At 36.2% G+C, this 16,159-nt stretch overlaps 1 protein-coding gene across 1 annotated transcript in view; it reads right to left on the bottom strand.

Moving 5' to 3' along the window:
• The window catches only part of LOC149299017 (protocadherin-15-like), a 426,255-nt gene that overhangs the window by 163,295 nt on the left and 246,801 nt on the right, over positions 1 to 16,159 (bottom strand). Inside the window, exon 22 of the mRNA XM_089486827.1 lies at positions 10,717 to 10,845. Within this exon, the coding sequence (XP_089342953.1) occupies positions 10,717 to 10,845 (129 nt within the window). The remainder of the gene's footprint in view (positions 1 to 10,716; positions 10,846 to 16,159) is intronic.

The following is a 16,159-nucleotide window of genomic DNA, read 5'->3' as shown; positions in this document are numbered from 1 at the left end:
TAAATATTAGACCCTGCTGCCGATAGCAGGTATAGATCAACACATTAACACACAAACCCAGCTTTGCATGTATAGATCAATTGAAATTCACTTGTGATCTCAGCACTGAAGGTATATATCAAATAAACAGAGTCAGACATACAAATCCTGTATTTGCAGGTATACAATAATAATATATGAAATGTAGCATTGCAGGTATAGATCAAATCAATACATGGAAACAGCATTGCAGGTTTTAATCAACTGAACAAGACATACAAACCCTGTATTTGCAGGTATACATAAATAATGTATGGAAACATAGCATAGCAGATATGGATCTACAGAAGAACACACAAACCAAGCTTTGCAGGTACAGATCAATTGGAATTCACATAAAAACACGGCATTAAAGGTATATTTAAAACCCCCTAAATTACAGGTATAGATCACAGGTTGCACACCCCAACCACACTGCCCACACAGAACCTGGCCAGCACCCAGATAACACACATAAGATTTGCCGTCTTTGTCCCATATACACCCTACCTGTGCCATCTTGTTCCCCAAGGCTCAAACATCCTGCTAGTGCCATCTTTGCCCTTCCACAATTATACATCTATGATACACACAATCACATTAACTCATGCTCTCCCTCATTTAGACAATTCATCCACATATTAACTCATGCTCTCCCTCATTCAGACAACTCATCCATTTTAAGAAACTACACCCCTTGGAGCTTCAAATGAGGGGCTACATGTATTTCTAGGACAAAAGTTGAGTGCACAAATAATTATGGAATATGTCGCTTTGGCTTGAAAATATGTTTTTTCTAACCATAGCGAGATGTTCATTTGTGTCTTGCGCACTCCAGGTTTGTACTAGAAACACATGCAGCCCCTCATTTGATGCGCCAAGGGATGTCGTTTTTGCAAATGTGTACTTTTTGTGCCATAATTTAACTTCCTACGTGAGCAGTAATGCCACGTCAAGGCTTCAACCCTAATTACTGATCATTCACACGCCTTTCATATCTCCATTCACTCACAGAAGCACACACCATTCTTTCCCCTTACAATCCCAAAGAAATGATGGTAAAGGGAGAAGAAAAAATCACTTTTACAGCAAAAATAAGTTTTGCAGTAAAAATGCAAGGCGCTCCAGGGATGATACGGTTACTCACGTACCGCACAGGCTAAATGGCTGATTTTAATAATATTTACAGTTCATCAGGATTTCAAAAATTTCCTCCCTTTACCGTTGGCTAAATTTAACCCCATGATCAAAGGGATCATAGGATTAAAAATTTGTATCGGCCATTTTTAAAAATGGAATGTGACTTTTTATAGCTATATGATCGGTGTGGTAACTCCTCGGCATCGATGTATACTGCAAAAAGATGACATCGGTGATCGGCAGATAATACAAGAAAGAATCTTATGTGATGGGACTGGGAGTAATCTGTACACTAAAAAAGTCATCATACAGGGGATGCCTGAAGCCGCAATTTAGTGCCACTAATCCTTTTCAATAAAATCTACATATTGAAATAGAGTAAATAACACAAAACCTTTAATTTTCCTCTCACTGATTTCTGGGCCAAGAAAGTATTGTCCTCTGAAGTGACTACAAATTCAGGAGAATGTTTTATCTCTGGATAATAAAACTTAAATAGTTATATTTATTCCTGCAGTAAGTAAAGTGCCAGGAAACAGACAACCAAATACACACACCAGGACAGGCTCTGCGACACCGACACCCAAACACACACACACACACATCAGGAAAGGCTCTGCCACACTGACACCCAAACACACACACCAGGACAGGCTCTGCCACACCGACACCCAAACACACATACACCAGGACAGGCTCTGCCACACCAACACCCAAACACACACACATCAGGGCAGGCTCTGCCACACTGACACCCAAACATATACACCAGGACAGGCTCTGCGCCACCAACACCCAAACACACACACACCAGGACAGGCTCTGCCACAGCGACATCCAAACATACATACCCAAGGACAGGCTCTGCCACACCGACACCCAAACACACACCAGGACAGGCTCTGTCACACCGACACTAAAACACACACACCAGGACAGGCTCTGCCACACTGACACCCAAACATATACACCAGGACAGGCTCTGCCCCACCAACACCCAAACACACACACACACACACCAGGACAGGCTCTGCCACAGCGACATCCAAACATACATACCCAAGGACAGGCTCTGCCACACCGACACCCAAACACACACCAGGACAGGCTCTGTCACACCGACACTAAAACACACACACCAGGACAGGCTCTGCCGCACTGAAGCATAAGTAAAAATATTTTTTACACTGCTTCGTCATTTACTGCCCCTTTCACATATTTCCCCCTTGTGTATTGATGCCCCAGCCCAGCCCCCTTTAGTATTGATTAATGTCCCCCGACAACCTTGTGTATTACTCCCCTTTGTGCATGTATGCCCCCACACCCTTGTATATTGATTAATGTCATGCCCCAGCCAATCCCCCCCTTGTGTATTGATGCCCCCACCCTTTTTGTATTGGCTAATGTGATGCCCAATCAACCTCTTGTCTATTGAAGCCCCCCGCCATGTTTATAACCCCCAGCCACCCCCTATTGATTTTGTAATGCCACAACCCAGCCACCCCCTTTTGTATTATTGTATATTAAAGGGAATCCCCCCCTTGAATATGGGTCCACTTTCCTAAAAATCCTAACAATTTTTTGGGGAATACTTACATTTTTGTGTTTTTTTTCCCCTGCTGTCCTCCGACGTGATGATCCTCTTCCCTGTCAGGAGGAACAGGGTGGGCCGAAGAGCCAAGGCACTGCTGCCTTTGAAAACGCCCCCGGACGCGAAGTTCAAAGCATGTATACAAATATTCATCCGGAACGAACACAGGAATGGGCGTATATTCATGGAATACGAAGGGGTTTTTTTCCCCCGAAGATGAACAGGAAGACAAACAGAAAAATAAAGACAAACACGAAGATGAACACGAAAAAAAGTATTTGTGGACTCAGCACATACGCAGCTGCATCTTTTACAATATCCACATAATGTTGATGAAGCTGGTTGGTTATATGTGTTTAATCTTATGTTATTACAATATTGCAGCATCAACATCTAGGTTTTTTCTTTCACTTTTATTCTGGCTCAAATAGGCACTTAAACAAATAAAGCCGGACATATTCTTTATGAAAGGTTTTACATATAAAACAAGTAAAATGAACAAAGCATACATTATAGAAGAGGTGGCGACATTTAGAAGCCTTCCATATTCATGATGCACACTCATTAACAAGGGTTGGAGGCTAATTAAACAGTGAATCAGTGTTCAAACGAATGTGTCAACAGGTACAGCCAAAATAAAATGTCTTAACATGAATTAAAAAGAACTTTCTTAACCCCTTAAAGACAATGGGCGGTCCCTAAACCCATTGAAAATAATGCATTTTGAGCTTGGACATGTACGGGCTTTGTCATTAAGGGGTTAATATTAGACTTGGGCACCAGGGGGCTCTTCGTGTTCGTCTTTGTGCTCGTCTTCGGGGGAAAAAAAATCTTCGTGTTCCTGTTCCTGTCTTCTCTTCGGGCGAATATTCGTGGACATTCTTCGTGTTCAGTTTTTCTTCATTTTTTTCCGGTTAAGGTGTTAATACGGGGTTAACGCGTACCGCAGCAGCTCTGGCGCCAGGAGTTTAAATGTCCGTATGAGCAACTCTATTGGTCGTCAGCAGGGGGCTCGTCTGCCATCAACCATTGGCAGACGAGCCCCCTGCTGACGACCAATAGAGTTGCTCGTACAGACTGTAAAACTCCTGGTGCCGTAACTTGTCCGGCAGATACCATTGGTCTCCCTGTTCTATCATTTATTAACTGATAGAACAGGGAGACCAGTGGGATCTGCGGGGTAAGTTGCTGCATTAGGGTTTTAAAAGTCTGTACGAGCGACTCTGTTGGTCGCTCGTACAGACTTTTAGGCTCCTGGTGCTGTAACTTGTCCTGCAGATCCCACTGGTCTCCCTGTTCTATCAGTTAAATGTCCGTACGAACAACCAATAAAGTCGCTTGTACGTACATTTAACTGATAGAACAGGGAGACCAGTGGGATCTGCCGGACAAGTTGCTTCATTAGGGGTTAACTTTTTAACTTTCATTAGGGGTTAACTTTTAACTTTAGGCTCCTGGTGCACTTGTTGCTCCTTAAGGGGTTAAGGGGCCATGCGAGTGAGTCTATTGGTCGCTTGCACGGCCCTTTAACCTATGGATTTCCACTCCTGTTATCTAACGCAGAATCAAAAGGGTTAACGGGAGCGGAAATCCATAGGTTCGCTGTCAGGGGTTACAAAGGCCGTGCGAGTGAGCCTATTGGTTGACGCCAGAGGAGGTCCCTGTAGGCGACCAATAGGCTCATTCGCACTGCCCTGTAACCCGTGACGGCGAACCTGCGGATTTCCGCCTCCGTGAACTGCCGCGATGCCGCGAAGATAAGGTAAGTTAGAAGGGGAAGGGACCGGGGAGATTAGTAGACAAAGACGATCACGAAGATCTTCGTGGTGTGTGTCTTCGTCTTCGCCTACGTTTTACTGCCGCTGTTTTCTCTTCGGCGTGTCTTCGGAACGAACACGAAAACGCACTCTTTGTGTTCGTTTTCATGTTCGCCCGAAGACGAATGCACAAGTCTAGTTAATATGAATTAACTATATCAACCTGTGTTATCACCTTCATCCAGCATAATTTTATGCCTATGATATAAAATGGTAATAAACAGCTCACATCATTAACATCATAGAGAAAAGTTATTGGAGTACAATGATCGGAACAATTAAGAAGTAATGATGACATTGATAATGATCTTATATATGTTGAAACTGCAATACCTCACTCGATCCATCTATATCTATAAGTTATTTGTATTGTTTACAATTATTAATAAACCTGTTGCCATGCTCAACATACTCATGGCTTTGAAATACGTATGTGACCAGATATGCTATCAACATACATATTATTTATGTGTTACAGATTAATACTCTTACAATATCCATTATTTACAGCATTAAATTAATGTATGTATCTGTAACAGGAGGGATGTAATACCCTATGTATAAAATACAGCTCTTTTTTCAGCATTTCATTGATTTAGTCATTGAAACTTTAAATTATATAGATTAGATTATAGATTACTATATAGATTATTAAATTAAAATAAACTACAGTTTAAAATGTAGGTTGTAGTTATGATTGACTCTTCAACAAATATCCATCCACAACAAGTTTCTCGTTAATCAGTAAAGCATTTATATGTTGCGTTAACATTTTTAATACACCGTTTTACACCAACAGCTTTAAGAAACCTTTGTAACATATTAATGAGGAGAGCAATCACATTATTGCCTACTGTGCACAAAGTTTCAGAACAAAAAGGCTGAAATATTTTACTAAGATTATAAATAAAAACAAAAGCCATATGGGCTGTTAAAAATGTTAACAAAACATATGGGCAGTGTTGTTATGCTCTCTTTATTGATGCCAAGTTTTTTTAAGGATGGAACCACTTTACTACTACTACTTAGCACAACGGCAGATTCTTCACCATGAGTGGGAATAAAAAAAAATGGTTTGTTACCAGCTAAATCTAAATCCAACACTGTAGGTGGATTTCTAATAACCTTGTTTGATCAATTACATATTTTGGCTATTGTAAAGTAAGCAGATTCCGTGCAGGCAGTCATGCATACATGCTTCTGAAATGAAGCTATCGCTGTTTAACAAGATTAAATCTGGAGAGCAACCAAATACATTAAGAAGAAGAAAATTAAAATATTAAGTCTAATCAGCTTTTAGTTTAAGACTCTTCAAATATTGTGATAATTCCATATAAGTATGTTAATCCGAAATTGGAAAATCTGAAAATGATTGTAAAGAGCATGTAATACAGTGTAGGTCACAAGCAATTACTTGGTGCAATTAAACAGAAACTAGTGCCTTAGTAGATGTTTGCATGCAAAATGTACAGGGAATAAAATATCTAAAATTAGAACCAAATAATTGCAAAATATTATTTTTAGGAGTCTCACTGCTTAATTTATTGTCAAATGCTCAACTATTTTGAAAGATCTTTTGCAATCATTGATATCTACAGATTCTACCTCATCTTAAAAGCTACATTTATATGTTAAAAAGTATACAAACAAAAAAGACAAAATCTGGGTAAATTGGTCTTGAAGCACAAATGATTTATTAAATTTCCTGGTTCACAGGTTAACATTTGCAGGTCGAAATTCAGACCTTATAATCAAAGTAGAGTTTTCTACTGTCAAATGTATAATGCCTATTAATCTATCATGAGGGTGACAACCTTACTACTTCAATTTGTACAGAGCTATAATTTTTAAAAGACCTTTTTATAAGTTAGATGTTCTCAGTGCATTACGTATTTTAAGCAAATTAACTTCAACTATTTTTTTTGACACAGAAGTAAATGATGAAAAATATGGAGAAAAATATTAGCATATTAACAACTGCACACAAAGATTTATATTATAGAGTATAGCAAGCAAAATAACACGTATTCCAATACGGACACGTCGAACACGTCAGTGAGAATTCCTCGCACTGGAACTCTCCTCACTGACAGCCGGGGAAGGTCTGCGCGATGGCTAACCACACCTCCTTCCGGCTGCAGCGGAAGTTGTCTACGCAAATTGCACCAGTAAGTTTGGGGGGCATAAGATAGGAGGATCCAGGTCCCCTGCAGCGCTGCGGGGGATCTGGATCTTAGTCTCATAGTCAGACCTATTTGCTCTGAAAATAACCTTGTCTTATAATCGAGCAAATACGGTAGATGTGCCAAGACTAAACAATATTGGAAGTAAATCAGGTACATGCATTTGTATACATGTATCCGAATAGTTGTGAGTTTATAGTAAAAACAAATGCTTATTATCATATGATATTTAGTTATTTGTTACCCTCAAACCTCTACATGGCTGACTTTGCTAATAACTTTGTGTCTTAGAGTAAAGAAAAAAACTCACTATAAATTAATCTTGCAAATGTATGTAAATTATATTCTCTAGGAAATGAAAGGCTCTTGTGTTAGAGCTATGCATCTTAATAATTACCCTAGAAGAAAGAGAGACTTTCCGAAATCTTAGAAACCAAAAATCATTTTCAGCAATCTGCCAAATTACTATGAGATGCAAATGTTGCTAAAAAACAAACAAAAAAACCCCCACACCAATACCATAAATTCATCATTGTTTCTCAAAAGCAAGATCATTATACAAATAAAAGAGAGTAGGCAAAAAAAAAAGGATTTCTCAGTTATACACGAATTGAACTACATGGACTGTTTATAACCAAACAGAATTAATTATTCTCTTCTTTCACAAACGTTGAAGTCGCCCTATGTCAGAAATTCTCACTTTTTAGATAAATCTTGAAGTAAAGTCACCTTGAAACTGAAGATTTACATAGAACAATTCTGACATTAAAAACTTGACCCATTTTTTATGGGAAACAATAGATGACTCACATAACAGACGTTCTTTACAATGATTACATTGCCATTCTTCTGCATAAGATAAAATAGACCATCATGCCTCTTTCATTCTTACAATTTTAATATCTAAGATTCCACTTGGTACACAATCAAGAACAGTTTATATATATATAAATATATATATATATATATATATATATATACTGTATATATATATATTTTGTATATTTGTTTTTTTGCTTAACTCACTTATCCATACTTCTTTGATGAAATGTATTGTATTATAAAGCCAGGCTTCCCAAAGAGCAGACTTGTCGTGTACCTAGAAATTCTACCTTTGTGGTATGACATTGTAAGCCAACAAATCATCTGCCCACTGTGAGTTGGGTGGATTGGAACTGTGAGAGATGGCAGAGCTAACCCTGAATGAGGGTAGCTGTCTATTAGAATTTCACATCAGGTAAATGGGTGGAAAATTATTTTGGAAAATGGCATAGTAAAACATCACCACCACTTGGGCACTAAAACACTGCCTTGAGAGCCAGCAACCTTTTGCCAAGCCATGTGTATACACTGCATAGTTTGTGTTAAATATAGCCTTCTACTCTTTATTTTCTACCTGTTAATTATCACACTGTTTGATTTTTTCATTGTATATTGTATATTTCCAAGAGAAGAACAAAGAAAATTCAATAAAAGTTTTAATAAACTCACTAAAATGTGAAAATACCAGATCAGAGAACATTAAAGTCATTTATACCTCTTTCTAATACTATGTAGGAGGCTAACTGCCATTAGCGCAAAAACAAAATTATTTAAAAATTAAGCATTGGAGGAATTGGTGTCTGGGATGCACATTGTTAAATTCTAGAGCCCTGTTTCCCTACCCCTGCCTGCCTAGAAAACAACAGCAATCTACAAAACTTGTATTATATATTTCTTATCATTGCTCTTTTCACATTCCTTTTGTTATATAGACACATTAGAATGCATGTTAACCCCTTAAGGACAACGAGCGGTCCCTAAACCCATTAAAAACAATGCATTTTGAGCCCGTATATGTACTGGCGTTGTCATTAAGGGGTTAATAGTTTCATATTGTAGAATTTTTACATCTCGGTAAACTGGCTATGAAATCAGAACAGCTTTGTTTCTCATTCATCTTTCATTTTATAGATCGAACGCTTATATAAAATTAAGAAAGAACTTGAATCCTATCCAAATGCTCCTTGCACGGATCTTCTGTCCTTTCAAACATCATTATCTTCTTTGTAGAAGCCCTGTGACAAATAATATTCTTATCGCAACTGCTAAATTTAAATCTTGCTGAGCATAAAAAGAATAAACAAACAAAAATGAATTGCGCAAACAAACAGAAAGTAAAGTTATGCCAAAATAAATATTTATTATATGTCTCTTTTAAAATGTAAGGTTTGCACTCGATTACTTTGAAACGTACGACCATCCAAATAGGGTCCCCTAATATATTATATACATTATATGATGACAATATTGTCCTTTAAAAAAAATATATATTAACGCCTCTGCATATTTTGCGTAGGAGTGAACTATTTAGAGATAATATAACATATGGAAACTGTTGCAGTGGGGAAATACATATACTCACTTTGGAGAAACTATAGAAACTGAAGAAATCTAAAATCTAAATGAGTAAATTTGTGGCTGGTAGCATTTATTCAGGGATATTCTATTTAACCTTATAGATTGCGATATGAAATAGCCATGTAGATTGAGATATGAAATAGCCACGTAATTACGTAACCACGTACGTTTCCTCCTTCACTTTCCAACTTTCAATGCCAGTTATCTTAAATAAAACATTACACTGCAATGTGTATTTGTTACAGTTCAAAGTCGTGGTGCTTCTTTAATCCTATGAAATCAACACGGCAGAAAAGGTCACATCTCCAAGAACAAGAACATTCATGAAACAAACAAAAATGTGCTCTGCCATCAGGCTTCCTTACTACTTGTTTTTAAGACATATGTTTTTTTTAACTAATTTAGACTATTTTTTTATAGTGCAGTCCTATGTAGATTGTGTATTGAATATTTTAATGCTAATGCACAGCATCCATGTAAAAGTTATATATCAATATTTTATGAGATTAAGATGGAACAGAAATATAGGCACAAAAAAACTTCAACAGATCAAAAATGACACAGCCCCTATTTATATACAGAATGTCATGTCTTATGAGCAAGAAGGCACGTTGTTCTTGGTATTTAATTCTGTATGTTCTATATTTAATTTCTAATACATAACACCCACTTAATTAGACAAGAAAGGTATTACGCAACAAACAGCATTCCACCGTCATAATTTACTAGTCTTGAGTCTGTATAGTTCCTCAATCTAGAAATTAAAAAGTGGTAATAGAAGCCAATATGTACTTTTTTCGGCTACAATAAATCCAATTTCATATTGGCAAAATTAATTTTACAAAATTGAAAATTATTTTCAAGTTTATCCTAACTAAATTTTAATGTTTAATTTAATTTAAAAGTATTCCATTAAGGTTGATAATGTCTTAATTCGAATTATAGAACAATAACACAGCAATTGCATTATAGCAACTCTGTGTTTCACTGGGATTTATAAAAACGTATTTTTGTACAAAAGCCAAAAGCTTTAGGCATAGAAATAGAAAATGAGAAAAACTCATTCTTTTTAAGGTTCCCAATTTAATGACCAACATCCAAAAAGCTAAATAAACAGTGGAGTCTCAAAAAGTATTCATTTATCATGAAAACAGGCAGATAAACTATGCGTATACATTTAATCACATGTAATTTAGAACAAAACAAAAATAGGAAAAAAGAATACTGTTATTACTATGCTGCTCTACATTTTTTGATCCAAACACATTGCAATTGAATATCTGAGCTTTGTTTTATGCTCTAGAATACCCATATTTATATAGATCAAATACAGACTTTAGTATTCATCTGTAGATACATATTAGTGATAATTATGTAATCGCTATAACAGATGCTGCGAGTTGTGCTGGTTATATGCCAGAACTTCTATTTTAATATTTGTAAAAGAATCAAGGTTTCTGCTTTATATATAGACGTCTCACAGAAAAAAAAAATCACATAAAAATTCTAAATAAAAATCTGAAATATTATTTATAAGCACAGAATGATTAAAGAGTGGTGCACTCACCCTGACTTGACCCACAAAAGCATTCACTTCTTCCTCTTGGACAGAAAGATTTCTAGGCAGGTAAAGATCAAATACGGGGTTATTGTCATTCACATCTGTCACCAGCACATTAACAGTGGCAGTGGAGGTCTGTAAGAAAATGTACAACACTGTTAGTGCCTAAAGTACACAATTCATGAAAACAAAAATGAATGAGTTACAATGTCAATTGTTTACATTATTTTAGTAAAGTGAACTTTTGGTTTTCACATGAGTGCTTAGAACATTTTTCAAGCAGCCTTGCTTAAAAAGCTGTCAAACACTGTGTCATTCAACATTTTAAAGTAAGAAACTCGACAGACCTAACAGAACTTCAGAAGTACATTTTTTTTTATTTTGGTCTTTAATGCAAGAAAACACTTAAATGTAGAAACATAGAATTTGACTAGTCCGAGAATGTTACCTGCCATAAAGAACCTAATCAGTCCTTAGATTCAGGAAAAATCCATACTGTTGGTATCAGAGAAGAAGTGTGTGATACCTACACGTGGATCAACATTCATAACTAAAATGTCACAATCTTCAGATGTATTGGTGCCTTAAATATGTGAGACATCAAAACACAGTTTGTGCTTTTGAATAGCGTTATTAGATTAGCATTGAATATTCTTCCAGTCCAAGGCAGGTGGCCTAAATCCAAGAGCCAGTTGGAGACCAAGCCTACAGTACATAAGGTGCTTCACATGTTGACTTAAAAATAATGAACCCCTGTGTTTTCTTGAGCATATATAGAAAATGATTGAGCACAAAAAAGATAAAGTACAATGATGTGCCATAATCTTTTAATACCCACATACATTCTGTTGCAGTTACTTACTGTGGCAGGAAAATGGTCCTATGAAAATCATAGTTAGTCAAGAGGTAACTATTCTGAATTAATTAACGTAAATAAAACAAGAATATTAACCATGATATACCAATTAGAAAGGCACCATGATGCAAAGATATCATTAAATCAGAGGATTACACATAGCTTCAGATGATGTGACCTTGAGAGTTTGCCCATTCTCCCTGGGATTGATATGAAAACCGAATCCTGTAAATGCTCAGGATCGAATTTGTAAGTTTTCATCAACAAAACAAATCATATTTTCTTGAAATGGTAATTAGTTTCGCAATATTTACCCCCTAAAGCATTTTTAAAAATAAAATTAAAATTTGTTTAGCTAGTATACTAGGAAAATGTGTTTAGTACAAATGTACAAATATACTCAAGGAAAGTATGATTTTAGCACAATGCACTTTATCAATTAAGAAAAAAAATAATATTTGTCTGTAACCATAGCCATACAAGATAAAATAAAAATCAGACAGAAAAATATTCATGGGGTATTACGATTATTGTTATTGGCTTTCCGAAGGACATCATGTCGCTTTTTTAAACATCAGATCACACTGGTTCACACTGGTTTCTAGTGGACATAAATTGATATATTAAAAAAATGAAGGACACTATTATTCTCAGCTTTCAGCACTATCACCCACAAAAGCATAGGATATGGGATTACCTGCAATGAAACTCATCTGTGCGTCTGACAGAAGTTCAATGCAAGTATGGGAAATGAAACTTGCTGCAGGTTGAAATCAGTTTTGTTCACAAATTGCCGCTAGCTGAGATCAATCTTTTTTCATGTTATATCCTGCTGGCTACTTCAGTCGAATGAAACAACTGCTCTTCAAAGTGAATTTACTTCTCCTTCAAATGTTAATATCCTTGTTATCAACAATAGACTTAGGCTACTCTGCTCAAATTTTCCATTGTCTCAATTGGTGCCATTAAACATGTATGAAGGAGTCACATATGCAATATTTTAATTATAGATTTTCTATTACAATTTTCATCTATCCTTGTGAAATTTCCATCTGAATTTTGAAAGATTTGTCAAATCCCATGTAATGTGTAAAGTAAAGCATATATTGTTAGCATTATACACGTCATTATGTATTATATTGCAAAACGTACAATGCAAAATGACATGAGATCTGTGTGTATATTTCAACATTTTGCCTGATCTGGTGGTTTTGATGAATTTAGAGCTCTAAATATTAATTACTTTTGGTAATGCACGACTAACTGCTGTGTTACCTGTTGGGCACATTTGTTCCTGCAGTGAAAATATTATTCCAGATATCATTACATCAGTCTGTCTTTGCCCACAGTGTAATATATTTTGTCTACTGAATTAAGACTTTTAGAAATGACATGCAATACTTTTTCAGCGTCTAGTGATATACCATGACGTGCAAAATGTGTTTCTAAAAAACTATGCAATGTAATTGGAAATTTGCTGTAAGCAGTCAGGCAAGTCCACAGGGAGCAGACGAGAAGTCCAAGGTTTTAAAGAGTAATAAGAAACCTTTGAGGTTTCAAAGCAGTCTGAAGATCTTTGGAGCATTCATTTTGTTTCCTCCGAGACTTTCAGAATTAATAAAGGTGTCACCCAGTAATAAATTGGAACAAAATTTAAGCCAGATTGGATACTTGTAAGAAATCAAAATGAACTATTACAGTGTGTTATAGTTTATGAAACAAATCTTGATCATTCACATCAGCCAGGAGTAAATGCAAAACACAACATACTATAACAAAACAATATCTTCAACCACCACAGAGAGTGTTTTGTTTTTTTAACTTTTTTATTTTTTTATTTGCTGGAACAATCAGCAAGGCTATTCTATGGGTTGCTGTTGTGATTGCAGCTCTTGTACTACTTTGCACCTGGATTGCACATTTTGTACACTCTGCAGACCCAATAAAACATTCATGCCTTGGAGGCATTTAAAAGAGTACCCTTATCTTACGCCATAATTCCCTGTGTACATCACAATACGTACATACAATACAGAGTACCTGTTTTGTCAGGTCTTTGGATTAGTTTTTTCTTTGGTAAACTGCCATGTCCATTCCCCACCTACTCTATGCCCATTTTCCTCCAATTCTACACCCAGCAAATACTGTGTGGAGTTAGCCACTCCCTACATGTGACTAGCCCCACCGCTTCAGTAAGACACTTCCCCAGAGGAGCCTATATTTGGAAGTTCCCAGGTATATTCATTGCCTCTACCCCAAATGTGCTTAAGCAAGTGTGCTTAAGTCATTGCTATTAAAAGGAAAGTCTTGCAATCAGGTTTTACATAAGGCATTTTAGTTATGAATCTGAATATTGGATTCATTTAGAATTAACAATAATTCTGTATATTGTTTCTGGGCAGCATATACAATCATCACACTTCTTAACCCCTTAAGGACAATGGGCGCTCCCTATACCCATTGAAAACAATGCATTTTGAGCCGGTACATGTACGGGCTTTGTCATTAAGGAGTTAATAGACTATACTCCTTTGTAGATGTTTTACGTTTATGTGAAAGAGCATGCCCATGGTGAGAACTCTACTGCAGAGATCAAACTCACCATTATTTTGGTGCCACAGGAATACGATGAACTAGACTGCAGTTTTATTAAGGATAATCTAACTTTTATCTATGCATGGAAATTTATAATGAAGCAAGAACGCCTAATTAAAAAAGACAAAGCAACCTTGGAAATGAACACATAGGGACTGATATCCAGTATAATTGAAGTGTCCCACAGATGCTTGTCCACTTATGATTTAAAACAAAATTTAAAATACTTGATATTTCCACTTTGTAATATGTCTGAATCTATGGATTTATTTCTAACAATCTAATCATAGAAATTGATCAATATTTTTTTTAATGATGTGTATTAAATGAACACATAGGGACTGATATCCAGTATAATTGAAGTGTCCCACAGATGCTTGTCCACTTATGATTTAAAACAAAATTTAAAATACTTGATATTTCCACTTTGTAATATGTCTGAATCTTTGGATTTATTTCTAACAATCTAATCATAGAAATTGATCAATATTTTTTTTAATGATGTGTATTAAATGGTTACTGGATAACTGAAGTAAACGGTATTTTAATGTATATATTTGCTGTGCTTTGATCTTTGGCTAAATTCATTGTTTGACTGTCGTATTTAATACTGGCAAATTCATGCCTACTCAACAAAAACCTAGCTCAGCTCTTATGAAATTGACAGCAGTTTGATGTAAATTAAGCACACACACAACATAAGTTATGGTGGGGTAAAGGTGATGGAAAACCCCTCCACTTAAAATTAAGGGGTAGCAGAGACATTATTAAACAGTCAGCACTTATTTCTCTAATCACTAGATTAGTATATGTATGTATGTATGTATAATAGATAGATAGATTTATATAAACAGATATTCAGTTAAATTAAAAAAATGTGCACGTTGGTATGTTTTACACTGCATAACACTTTTACATAAAAAAATGCATAAGCAGTCCTTTAATCTTATCTTTGCAAATAGTGCCTGTAAAGTATATGCAAATATACCTCATTAAAACACATTTCAAAGATGTATGTGAGTTTTATTCTGAGCATCTGATGGTTAATCATTTCAAGGTTGTAAAAATATAAATTATCTCCTAAAGTTTAAGCATGGAACAACAAAAATTAATAAAGACACTAAGGTTTTTAAGGGAAGTTTTCTAAAAGAAAATTCTTAAGTCAGTTTACTGCCCCTTATAATTATGCCAATATTTCGCAAAACAACATTATGGAGGCTATTAGCACTTTATTGAAGCTATTTATCTAAACAGTGAAATGTATGTTATATAAAGCAACACCATATTCTAATGTAAAAATAAAGAAGTTACTGTATATAAAAGAGTTGTTATCTATGAGCCAGATATGGTTGCCACTAGACTTGTTCATTCGGATTCGTAAGAATTTAAATTTTTCAGAATTTTGCCTATTTGCCAAGTTGCGCCAAGTAAACCCCTGATGGTGAACCTATGGATTTCCCCTCCCGTTATCTACGCAGCATCGCAGGGGTTAACAAGAGTGCAAATCTGTAGGTTTCCCATCAGGAGTTAAAAAGGATGCGCAAGTGAGCCTATTGGTCGCCTGCAGGGTCCTCCTCTGGCATCAACCAATTGGTTGATGCGAGACAAGCCCCCTGCTGGCGACCAATAGAGTTGCTCGTACAGACTTTTAAAATCCTGGTCCGGCCCCTTAACCCCTGGCGGCGAACCTACGGATTTCCACTTCCGTCAACCCCTGCGATGCTGCATAGATAAGGTAGGCTAGATGGGGAGATTAGTAGACGAAGACGATCATGAAGATTCTTCACGTTGTGTGTCTTCGTTTATTATTACAAAGATATCAAGGAAAAAAATCTCCAGACAATCATGTTGGAATAGCATGTTGGAAGCATAGCATTGTCCAAAATGTCTTAATATGCCGTAGCATTAAGATTATGCTTCACTGGAACTTTACAGTTGGCACAATGCAGTCAGGTAGGCAAAGTTCAAAAATACCACTTACAGTTGATGGTGGAATAT

The sequence above is a fragment of the Sceloporus occidentalis genome, unplaced genomic scaffold (genome assembly GCF_023333645.1).
Source record: "Sceloporus occidentalis isolate IW3139 unplaced genomic scaffold, rSceOcc1.0.p SCAF_30, whole genome shotgun sequence".
NCBI lineage: Eukaryota > Metazoa > Chordata > Lepidosauria > Squamata > Phrynosomatidae > Sceloporus > Sceloporus occidentalis.
The sequence above is the reverse complement of the archived record's forward strand: the minus strand, read 5'-3'. Positions and strand labels throughout refer to the sequence as shown.